The 12913-nt window shown below is 39.1% G+C and overlaps 1 protein-coding gene across 1 annotated transcript in view; it reads left to right on the forward strand.

The window, feature by feature from the left end:
* The first annotated feature begins 421 nt into the window (after positions 1 to 421).
* The window catches only part of syne2b (spectrin repeat containing, nuclear envelope 2b), a 140125-nt gene continuing 127633 nt past the window's right edge, over positions 422 to 12913 (forward strand). The window contains exons 1-5 of the mRNA XM_086274697.1: positions 422 to 524; positions 8740 to 8801; positions 12307 to 12402; positions 12495 to 12572; positions 12755 to 12847. Coding sequence (XP_086130823.1) covers positions 437 to 524; positions 8740 to 8801; positions 12307 to 12402; positions 12495 to 12572; positions 12755 to 12847 — 417 coding nt within the window. The 5' untranslated portion in view covers positions 422 to 436. The remainder of the gene's footprint in view (positions 525 to 8739; positions 8802 to 12306; positions 12403 to 12494; positions 12573 to 12754; positions 12848 to 12913) is intronic.

Below are 12913 nucleotides of genomic sequence, written 5' to 3' on the forward strand. Positions count from 1 at the left end.
ATTTGAACCCAGGACCTTCTTGCTGTGAGGAAACGGTGCTCTTTTACTTTTTAATGATTATTTGATCAGCCTTGCTTGTGTATTATAAATGACTCAATGGATTTACACCTAACTGAAAGGGACGAATCGTCCGACCTGCCCCATTCTGTTATCATTAACTGTTTCAACAAAAAGTGGCAACTGATACATAAGACTTAATTTTTTTTATTGTTTATAAATATTTCGGTCACATGTATATTAGATATAGAAACTTTTGGCTATAAAGGTAAGGTACAAGCTTCCTCAGACTGGCACCAGCTGGAAAAAGTGTGATCTTTTAGTCTTAGATCTTTATAGTTCAGTCTTTAGTTCTTTTAGGCACTAATATTGATGCTTTTCTTTTTCCTCTGTATTTTTTAGAGCAGTGCCATGCTGCCGGGAGTCTGTGGATGAGAATATGTCGTCAGACTTCTACTCCAGAGATGCTTTGTTGGAGCAGGGGACCATCCCCCTGGATATTGACAATGTTCACATGCTGCTGCAGGGTCAGTCTCATTTCCAGTACAGATTACAGTGTAATGTTTCTGACTGAACAATGAAATATTTTCTACAAGAACAAGAGTAAAGCGTTTTTCAAAAAAAAATCCTAGCTTTAGGCTGTTGGAACTACTGTGGTGCTTCTTACCTAAAATGAGTAAGTGCTCATTGTTTCTGGTCTGAGGTCATGCAAGAGTAAAAAGAAAAAAAACCTCCTGATTTCAGTCACTGTGGCAACATAATAACTGTTTGGCCTCAGTCTCACTCAAGGGAGCAGTTTGATGACCTTGTCACAGTCAGTCCACTGTGGGCAACATCTTGTTTCACTTTTACCACTCTTTTTGAGGTCATGCTTGGTTTAATCTACGGAAAGTGATCCGCTGTTCACTTTGAGACATGAGTCATGTTGCAAAGAGTCTTCTGAAGGGAAAGAGCAGGAGGGTGGTGCAGGCATGCAATAAACACTGCGCGCACATCAACTCACTGTATCTCGGGGCATTCATGAACGTCTTAAGCAAAGTATTGCACTGAGACTGTCGTTACAAGTTGGTTTTCAATTGGTGAGCCACTTCATTTTAAAGTTTTTCATCTCTGGTTTATGATTTTAAAAAATGTAACAATGAGTCATCTGCTTGTGACGTAAGTTGTAGAATAAAAAAGAACAAAACACAAAAAAGTTATTATATACATTTACCAATTTATGGTAGGAGGATGGGCCGAAGAACAAGTGAAGTGGCTGAGCTGGGAAATGTCTTATTTACAAATAAGGCACATAAAAATGTGTACTTCAAGCTTAGGTAGATGTTTTCTTTGTGTGATCAAAGCCTTATTTGCCCAACTGCATTCTGTGATATCTTAACAAATATTATAGAAGCTACCATAGCTGACCATTGTCTGACCTTTGCCAGTTTAGAAAACAAAAGTCCAGAGGTGAACTTGGCAAGTGACAGAGCATCATCATTTTAAATGTGAATTTATCAATGCTGCCTTGGACCTAACATTACGGGAACCATTAGCACCAGAGTTTGACTTCACCGGACTGTAAACCAATCAATTTAGGTTGCACTTAGTGTCCATTACCTTTGAATAACACAAACCTATTACCATGTGAAAACATTTTACAACATGAAATGAAAAACAGATAATTTCATGTACATATTTCAGATTTAAAAATCAGATAAAAAAAATTCCAAGAACAGAGTACCATTTTAGCTCGGTGGCTGGAGAGGAGTGCCCCAGGTTCAAGTCCAGCCTGTAGCTCTTTATTCCGTGTCTTTTCTCTCTGAGGTTGAGGTGGTTTGGGCATCTGAATAGGATGACTCTGGCGTATCTCCTAGAGGAGGTCTTTTGGAAATGTCCAAGGCAGGGAAACCCTGGAAGAGAGGAGCTGGGGGAGATGGGTGGGGAGAGGGATGCCTGCTTAGACTGACCCAGAATTATTAAGCATCCAAAGGTTTATCAAACATCACTTGCTGAGGAAGTCCTTATCTCCCATTCCATTGTCCTTGTCATGGCCCTGTGCATTGGACAGTCCCTGTTGTTTTGCCCTGTTTGTCTCCCTGTGTTGTCTTGCAGATTCCTGGTAGACGGGGTTTATCAATGCAACAGCGACCTCCTGGTCAGTCTTGTTTAAGAATTTAAGAACAGGCTATTTTAGCTCTGACCCCAGTGGCGTCTGTCTGATTAATGTGTCAGGTCCCTCAAACCAGCAAACTTGGGGGTTTATCCAGGATTTGAACCCAGGACCTCTTCCATCTCCTCTTCCATTTTCAATAATGCAATTGTAACTAGCTAGAATTTTCACCACACATATATGTAGCTATGCTTTATTTTCTACCTGACAGGTGCCAAAAATGCAGTTTGTGTATTTGGTGATATGTGAGCCGTTTGGGGATATTCCATTTACTGAAGAACCAAGACTTACTGACATTTGCTTGAGTGCTTAACAGGCGTGAGCATGAAAAAAGGATGTGTGTTGCATTATGAGCATGCTGGCACGATTACAAGGTTACATATTGTGATTTTTTTGAGAGAGTATCTCCATGACATCAGCTGGAAGCAATGCTAGACTGCAGCACAAAAATTAATGGCCCACTTTAACCACACATCTGTCAAGACTTGCAAAACCATATTTGTTCTGTATAGTAATACATATCTAAAAAGACACTTGTTGTTCATATTTTTCCATAACTTTTCTTAATCTTTCTGTCCTTATTTCACCTTTTTTAATAGCCTCTCTCAGTCCTGATCCACCACTCTCCTTATTCTCTTTCTTGCAGCTTATATTTTTTAAAATGAGTGACTCTCGGATCTTTTTTCTCTACATCTTCCTTGACTCTTGATCTTTGGACTTTTCAACATGCTCATATGTGGTTCTTTCTCTGTACCTACCTCAGTTCTTTTGCCTCTCCTAACTTATTGGGTCCAATCTGACTTCATTCCTCACAGAGCTATTTTTAGCTCATTTGCTCCCCACATTTAGAACACTGTGTTTTTTTAAGCCTTGTAAATGTTTTTCCAGTTATGTAGTTTCCAGCTGCTACACCATGTCCAGAAGGAATGATGTAAGCCCAACGCCCCCATGACAAGCCATCTTGTAAAATAAGAGTGTGAAAGTCATTTTTTGTGTATATTTGAAGGTGTAATGATAAAAGAATGTCACTAAAAATAGCTCAAGCTATGTGTGATTGTTGGGTGTATTCAACACTTGTTAACTGAGTCTGGGAGGATATTTTCTTGCATAGGGTTCAGGGACTTGAGCACGATGTGTTCTGCATCGTGGATATACCCACTGGCTGTTTTAGGGAGAACATGTGATGTCACTTTAAATACCTTTTTAATATGTTGTCGGTACAACATTAATCATCTTTTTATGCATTGCCAAATAGAATAGGGTGCAGTTTTGGGTTTATTTTGACATGCACATTTACACTATTGCTAACACCATATTTATGTCAATGAGTGACTCTTTTTTCTTTCGTTTTTGCTTAGCTGCACTGTGTAACCTACTGGCTAAATTTCAGTTACCTAACTGGGGTTGGGGTTGCATTAACTTAGTCTTCCAAAATTCGTCTTCCATTTTGCTTGGTTTGCTTGAATTTGAGTCAGGTTTTCCAGCCTGTGCAGCATAAAGTACTTAGGATGCTGCAGGAGAACTAGCTTGTTCCAGGTCGTGTTTGGGCAGGAATGAAATTTCGGTGAGTCACATTTAAAAGAGGTGGAGCCCAGCTAAACTCACCTGCATCCCTGCAGGCAAGAATTGTAGACGGTTTAAACAAGAATTGTTTTCAATAGGATTTCATATCATATTTCATATAATCTCTTCTGCTGCAGCAATGGGTGTGTTGAATGTTGAATCGGTTTGGTAAAGCATGTAAGGGAAAAATGCATTTGATTTAAACAGATGTTTAACATCAGAGTTTACTAATACTACTAGTACTACACTACCTGCTCAATCAGCATGACTTCTCACATTGTGGGTAAGTTGCTTTCATTTGTCTTTCTAGTAGTGAAGTTGATTGGTGTGGAATGAAAGTGACTGCAGAGTTTAGTGTGAAGACACTGTACTGTAGGCAGCGTTTGAATGTGGAACTAGTTTGACTGCTTATAGAAACTATACCAGGAGATTTACAGATATAGTCCAGTATCTGCAGAATATAAGAAACCAGTCTTGAGTAGGAAGTAAATAGTAACTCACCTATACAGTATGCATATGTATGTATTCAAATTCATATATAGGCTTCGCTCTCTTCTCAGGACTGGGGCAAGTTTTAGATCTTATAAAACCTACAGTAGTCTCGTTTTAGAAGAGCTACTGCTGTAGAATGTAATTACGCATTAAACACAAAACCGAAGCTTGGCTGCTATTCAGAGGTTAAACCTTTATTTAATGTCTGAGCAACATTGTACTTGTAGTAGCTGAAACTACAACAAAGCCATGAAGGCAGATGGCTAATGTTAACATCTTGAAAAGGCAAAAAAAAGAAAAGAAAAAGAAAAAGTTTGCTGAGCTGAAACCGAAATAAGAAGCCAACCTGATGATTTTATGGTAGTTACTGCTAATTTTACTAGTTACTGTATACGTTAATTTTGGGGCGGTGATATTCTGTTGGTAACATTTTCTATCAGTGCTTTGCATTTGTACAGTTGCTGGTTATGAAAGCTGTCCAGAAGGCCTAAAATTAGCAATTTAGGAAGCAACCTTTCAAATCCCTTATTTGGAATGGCTTTTTAGCCTGAAGGACTGAAGTAACATCTGTGATAAACACATTTTCAAACGATAACTCTGACACTTTTGCTCCCTTTTTACATGTACTTAAAAAAATTGCCTTCCAGGTAAGGAAGGTTTGAAAGCCCATTTTAACTACATAAAAAACATTATAAACTATAAAGCATTTTCCTCACCTGTTATCTGGCAGCTGAAATAAAGCACAATTAATTCTTAACAAATTCATAACAAATTGCTCATAAAATCATGAAATATTTATAGGAAATCTTATTTTAAAAAAAAACTATTTACGTAATCCTTATTGTACTCTCCTGATGGTCTTGGTGGGTGTGGCAGCTTATCAGGCGCCATTGTTAAACCCCAGTCAAGTCCCTTAATTTAAATCAGAGACTTGTTTCATAAACTGACAACTGACTGATTATCCAGTATCCCTTTAGAAATGTCTGAAAAACTGCAGAAATGCACCACATTGTGCATTATGCAGTAGTCCTTAAAAACACTATTTGCCACATGCAGAGCAGATAGAGGAGGCCCTGCTCTCAGTAGTCAAAATTGCAGACACATTAACCCTGAGGGAACAAGAAGCTTTCGATTGAGGAAAGCACATGATAGCAGGCTCTTACAGCAGGAGAAAGCCCCTCCTCTAGGAGCAGTAATCAAGTTTGTCAGCCAGTCAAATACAATATACAGTGCTGTGAAAAGGTATTCCCCCTATTGCAGGCATTTTTATGACTGCAATAGGTTGAGAACCAGGCAACGTAGCATGTTGAAACTGATACCATAGGTGCATCTACTAAAACTCTCAGACAAGTTTGAATCTCAAGCTCAAAGGCAGAGGTCAAGTTTTCTTAAAATCTTGTAACTGCTAGCTGGGAAAGCTCAGCTAGCTAATTATCCACCAGGGAAATAAATACATCACTGTTGTCAAGTAAAACCCTTCATAAAGTTTCCGAAATGCTGTTTGTATGTGAAAATGTAAGACAAGGAACAATAGCAAGAAGACTGAATTAGGCAAATTTCAAAGTCTGAAGAGGTACAAAAACATCCATGTTAAACAGATAATGTGGTATGCTTTGGATCATGAGCTGTTCCTCTCATTCTCAATACTTTTGCCATCCTTCTGGTACAACTATGGTTTCATCTTTCACAGAACTGTGCCAAACCTTTTAAATGTTTTATGGCAAAGTCTAACGTGGCCTTCTTGGTCTTGACTGTATTCAGTGGTTTGCACCTTGCTCTAAATCCTCAACATTTCTCTTCATTAAGGTGTCCCTTGTAGACGTCCTCCTCTCATTTGGTTGTTCTTGATTGGATGTTGTGAAGCTGTTTAACCTTTAGTTGCCTTCTGTGGTCTTTGGGGCCTTTTGGTGTTGCTGAACTGGTCAGTGCATTGTTTCTTTCTGCCATTGTTTGTATATATTTCATTTTCTATATGTATAGGCATATAGGAAATAAATTATATTATAAAAACAATGCTTTTGTTTTTATTGGCCACATTTTGGAAATAATACTGGTTAATGGGGATGCATCCAAATATCATCTCACATTTGACCTCTGATCTCAATTTTATATTTCATATCTGCCTTTCTTTCAAGTTGACCCCCACAAACTGCACTACAAACTTCATAAAGTATGTTTAAAAAGAACAAAGAAAACAAAGGGAATTCATACAAAATATAATACTCTTCCGTTAAATGTAAATACTACTCAGTATTCTTAGATCACAGTATATGTGAGATTCTTGATTATGTTTTTAGGAATCCCCAAAAGTTTTTGCAACACATTTTGTGATGAGTCATTTTCCGAGGTTTGTGGCTTGTTCAGGCAACACACAAACCAAATACTTGTGTTTATAATACTGCCAAAAGTGTTCCCATAGCAATCTGGGTGTACCCTAAAGAAATAAACAGCTTTTAGGATGCAGCAGTCTTATAGTTGCAAATGCTTGTTAATTTCGCAATAGGTGAACTTCTAGAATCTACTGTTTAGATGAATTGCACACTGCTAATGTTTTTCATTCTGCTGAATAAAGCAGATTGTTTAAACCCCAAGGTTGGCTCAGATAAAACTGTTTAGGCTGCTATGCCCCCCCCTTTACGGTTATGTTGTTTCATGGGGGACCTTCAGTTGTGGTCAGATGTTTTCATACACTCATGATGGGCATGAATGTCATAAGTTTGATGCTTTGATTAATTTGATTTCTTTGAACTGCTGCTTTTCCATGGTGGAATGATTGTGCAGCATACATCTTTAATGACTGTAATGACAGCTTTAAATTTATTTTGTGTGTTTTTTGTTGAATCCACACAGGTTCACAGGAGTCTGTATACATACAGAGTCTGGAGTATACAAACAGCTCAAGTAATATTTGGATAAATGTCTCCTAGCAAGCTACACCTTAACCAGATCCTCTTGCTAGCCATAAACAGGCTTCTGGCATAATTCAGGCTAGATATCTGTCCGCTCTTCTTGGTAGAATTGGCAGGGTTCAATTAAATTGGTTGGTTTTCTGATATTGAACAGGTTTTCAAGCATAGTGCAGAAATGTTCAAGGTTGGGACCATTTCAAAAGTGTAATGTTAACCTGCTTTATCCATTCCAAAACCAGTTCTGATGTGTTTTTGCAATCAATGTCCTGCTGTCACTGCCCAGTTGTCTTCAAGTTTCAACTGTTTCGCTATTGATATGAGGTGAAACAAAAGGCTTTGGAGGTAGGCCTCTCATCATGCAATTGATTGTGTGCAATGTACCAGAACCAGCTGGTTCTGGTACATTGGGCGGCTCTAAATTTCAGTCAAACTTGACGGTGTTGATTTTAAAACAGGGCTTTCTTTCTTGGTCAACACCTTCTCAGTTTATGGTGATATAAAACTTGCCTTCACTGTCACAGGAATACTGAAGTTCTAGCACTTTCCACTTCATGGCAGGCTTAAGCCTTAATGGGTCTTGGGTTGTTTCTGAAAATCCTAACTAATTTCTTCTTACCTGAGAATGACTGTTTGGGTCTTGTGAGTTAAGCTCTTTGTAGTTGTTTAGAAATGGCACCATCATACTTCTGGAATAGTGGAAAGCCCCAACCTCAACTGTATTGAAAATTTATGCACTATGCTTAAAAGCCTGTTCCACATCAGGAACTCAACCATTTTAAATAACATGCCAGTTCTGCTAAGAATCAGTTATGTCCGAATCTTGTTGATGGTAACCAAACGTTTGCAATCTAGGTGTAAATGTAACCAATTATTAGTGTTGTTATCTGAATATTTGTGACCCTGCATGGACCCGGTGGGGAAAATCCAAAACAAATTCAAGCTTGTGCACGCAATTCATGGTTTATAAAAGTCAATAAAGATGTATGATGTACAGTCATTCCACCATGGAAAAAGAACAATTCAAACAAAATCATTAAAAGCTCAAAGTTACCATGACATTCATGTCCATGATGAGGTGATGAAAACATTTGACCACAACATGAACTATGTATGATACGTTTGTGTAACACTGAATTACTTGTTACAAACTGGAGAAAAAGAGATACAGTGTGTTAATTAGTGAGACTTAGAGTGCTCTAAAGGATTATAGCTGAGAAGATACCATGTCCTTCAGTTTCACTTGGATGCTAAGCATAGGCTTCTCGTTGCACCTACTTATTTTCTATGCAGATTTGACTAATCTCCTTCAAGACAACAACTAACTGTCTGTCTATAAACCTGTGGTCATGGCTTGAAGAAACCTATAGTAAACAACACAATATAGATCCTGGAGTTTTCAAAAAACTTTCTTTTGAAAAGCCTTAAACTTTCTTTCTACCTGACCCATGCTCTCTTAACCAAAGAGACCTATAATATTAGCAGTCCAAGGAACTGTGCCAACTCTCATTTTCTCTCAGTCTAAACAGTTCGTGGGGAGCATTATGGCTCCCTTTCCCAAGATATGATGCTTTTGTGATTTGTTGTTTAAATGTCTAAGTTAATGCAGTGATTCTTCCTTTCCTACAGTGGAACAAGAACAGATTCAGAAGAGGACCTTCACCAACTGGGTCAATGCTCAGCTGGCAAAGGTGAGGCCTAAATGTGTGAACAGTATGTGTGAAGGATGAACTTACTTTCTACTGTGTGCTGGATACAAGCACACAATAGAAAGAAACCATGCATAAAACTACTGCAGCGTGTTGAAGAATTTGTCTACTGTAACATGCAAACATAAAATGCTTTCCCAAAACTTTATACACAGTGAGTCCATTGGTCACTCTCACATAATTAGCTTTGTCAGACTAAAAGAAGAAGCAGAAAACATGAAAAGTCCTGAATATTGTTCTCACTAATGACTTTTAAAGATTATGATTCCTTTATATTAGTATTTGTGTTTTACGTAGTACCATGCAGCTAGTTTTAGTCATGTGCATTTCCTTTGAAAAGACATATTTTTCCATACTGCATGGATAATATATGAAGTGCACGTTCCTGACAGCAAAGTGACCTTGTCAGTACTGCACCCTTCAACTGTCATGGAAAGAAAAGCACAAGTAGCAGTAAAATGGCTCGCTTTCAGTAAACTTTCAGCTTATTCATGACAAAGATCCACCATGGACAAAAGTTGTCCAAGAGTTGCTAAAATCAAATCATTATACTTCCACTGCAAGCATCTTCTGAAACTTTTCAAGGAGGCGAGATGTTATAGGAAAGCTGTCAAACACATGCATTGTGTAAAGGTTCTGTCCCCTGACATGACTCAGCAGAGACAGACTCTTTCTGCTTCATAGTGAAGGTCAGCTGTAAATATCACAGTGGAGGACAGTAGAGTGGTGGCTGCATACACAAATATAGCATTAAGGAGCAAGGTTCACAGCACACAGACAGACAGCAACAGACGGCCCACCAAACACACCCACCTAATCCACCCAACCAAAGGTCCGGCATGGTGGGAACTTTGCCAGTAAGCTAAATGGTGGAAATAGTTGTTGATCCTTTTGGGGCTGGTCACATTATACCTCACATTACAACCATGCACATGTGTATCACGTGTGAATACTATTTGGTGCAGAAACTTTTGTGTCCTCCTAGAAATTCAAAAGTGACCTTTTATGCCGGGATCGGAGTACATAATAGAAAGTCAGTTATTAGCAAGTCAATTATGACTTGATCTACATGACACAGGGCATTGGTTTGGGAATGGAAATTAGAATTATGTATGACATTCAATCAATCATCTGGTTTACTGTAGCTAGGAAAATACTGCAGCCTGTCAGGTAGTCAGTAATCCATGAAATTGTCACGGTTTGGCATGGCAAACCGTGGGAGGCGTGGGGAAGGAGGACCCAGGCGCGGTGCTCTATGTACAAACAGTGTGTTTATTTACAGTGTATGGTACAAAACAACAATAAATCCCCGTGCTTTCCCTGACTCCCGTGTCGTGTCTTTCCGTGAATAGTCCGTGTCTCAGTGCTCTCCGCTCCCGTGTCTCAGCACCCCTCGTGCTGGCTGCTGTCTGGCGCTCCACACTTCTCCTGGGGACACAATAGACGCAGCCGTCAGGACACATATAACCGCGGGCATACACACACTAACTCAGTTCAACTGGATGGACTAACGTGGAGTTTCATGGAATGATCCCACGTCGGTGGGAGCTCCAAGACTCTCTTAAGTAGCTCCCCCGACGAGGCCTGATCAGCAGCAGGTGTGTGGCTTCGGGTGTGGCCAGTCCGCCAGCAGGGCCACACCCACCAGGCCTGAAGGCGCCCGCAGAAACACATACACACACACACACAAGCAGGGATAACGAGGGACAGCAATACAAAATATATATTATAATATTAGTCCATAACTGCTCAGGGATCCTGGGTCGCTCAGACCCAGGATCCCTGACGGTAATCCTGGATGTTTTTATTGACATTGTTGTCAGTAAACACAGTTGTACAGTTTATTGTGTGTTGTTATATCACATTCATACTGAACACTGTCACACAATTTAGAACATAACATTATCTCACTTGCCTAAACGTGTTGCCAGTGTTCTCACAGAATGTGGATCTGCACATCTGGAACGTACTGACAGCGCTTGACTTATTTTTAATGTTAACGCCTTTAACACATAATACCCCATAATGACAAAGTAAAAACGTTTGCTTAAAATTATTGCAATTAAAAAACAAACAAACAAACAAACAAACAAACAAAACAAGCAAACGAGCCGTGACGCTCTAAATTGACCTTAGATGCATCCTGCTTCCACTGATTATCTGTCAGATGTTTCTACAACTTGATTGGAGTCCACGTGTGGTAAATGCAGTTGATGAAGTCAGTGGACGTGATTTAGAATGCATGACAGTGCATGTCAAAATACAAACCAAGCCCTGAAGTTCAAGGAATTCTCTATAGTTCTCCCAGACAGGATTGTATTGAGCCACAGATCTGGGGAAGGGTACAGAAAATTTTGGCAGCACTGAAGGTTCCAGTGAGCACAGTGGGCTCCAAGTTTGGAACCACCAAACCATGAGAAACTAAATTCTGTGGTCTAATGAAATAAAGAATGAGCTAACTGGCCTGAATGCCAAACGGCATGTCTGGAGGAAAGCAGTCAGCACTCATCACCTGACCAATACCATTCCTACAGTCAAACATGGTGGTGGACCCATCATACTGTTGGGATGTTGTTTGGAGCTGGAACTAGAAACCCAGTCAGGGTTGAGGGATAAATGAAGAAATGTGCAGAGACATCCTAGCTCATAACCTGCTCCAGAGCGCTCTGGACCTCAGACTGTGGCAAAAGTTCTTCCAACAGGACAGCAACCCTAAGCACATAAGCCAAGATGTCAAAGGAGTGGCTTTGGGAATCTCTGTGAATGACCTTGAGTGCCCCATCAAGAATCCAGATCTAACCCCTTCTTTGGTTTTTATTTGTAATACCTTTGCAAGAATTTAAAACAAACTCTCTTTGTCACTATGAAGTATTCTGTACAATTTCAAGGTGAAAAATGAATTTCTTACAGTTTGGAATAAGACTGGAACATGAAAAAATGTGGAATCCTGTGAATACTTGCCAGATCCACTGTACAGTGTTTGCTATTAATGCCATTCATTGTTTCTTTATTAAACCTGTTAAGTGTATCTGTAAGATTTTATCAATAATAATGCCCATGACTATGACTATGCAAATACAGTACACATCATTATCTAGAGAAACGTCCCCATGCTCAAAATGTCAGCTTCTAAGAAATCAACAAACAGCTGTCTTTTCTTTAAACTTTAACTAATTTGTTTGGCTTTAATGCCTCGAAAACTGCGTCATGCTATAAAGTTATATAGTCACGCAAAATTACAAAACTGGTCTCCACCAGTTACATGTGTTATCTGCACACGTCACTGCCCATTTTGTAAATTTTTGTCATCAACATTTTACATAATTTCTAAGAAGCATCATCCCTGAAATAATTTCCAAATTCCTGTGATTTCTGTGTTACCAACATATTTTCATACATAACTTTCTCTGAGTAAGAGGTGATTTGGAAGATACTTGGCTAGAAACTTGCTGTAAAATAACATAAACAAAATGTATATTTGTGACAGAGGAGGCCACCGTGCATGGTTGTAGATCTGTTCAATGATTTCCGTGATGGCTCCAAACTGCTGGACCTGCTGGAGGTGATGAGTGGCTTGCACATCGTAAGTCCAGTTTTACCTTAATGCTTCATGCTTTCCAACCAACAGCTAAGAACTTTTGTGATCTGAGTGATTCACCTTTTTGTGGTTTTCAGAGTCGGGAGAGAGGCAGGGGAATGTTTCAGCACAGGAGCAACATCGAGAAGGCTCTCTCCTTTCTTAAGAAGAAATCGGTAAACAATCTTTTAAAGGGGCTTAATATTACCACCAACTTTATTCGGAAAACTGTATTGTTGGTATTGAACAAAAATAAATTAAAGATTACACAAACACTTTTTTTCCCCATCAGACTTTCATGTTTAGATTTTGATTCTAATATCTGTGAAAAACTCTAAACAGTTTTCCTTTTCCCCAGATAAAGCTAGTTAACATACACATTCCTGACATTATTGATGGAAAACCATCCATCATCCTGGGCCTTATATGGACTATCATTCTTCAGTATCATGTAAGATTGTTTTTCTTCCCCTTTTCTGTTGTTGTCCATTTTGTTGTGCATTGCTTATTACTTTGG

Source organism: Aulonocara sp. 'chitande type north' Nkhata Bay, linkage group LG19 (assembly GCF_057382095.1).
Source record: "Aulonocara sp. 'chitande type north' Nkhata Bay isolate Kocher_YH1m ecotype deep benthic linkage group LG19, A_spYH_male_GT1.1, whole genome shotgun sequence".
In the NCBI taxonomy this organism is placed as follows: domain Eukaryota; kingdom Metazoa; phylum Chordata; class Actinopteri; order Cichliformes; family Cichlidae; genus Aulonocara; species Aulonocara sp. 'chitande type north' Nkhata Bay.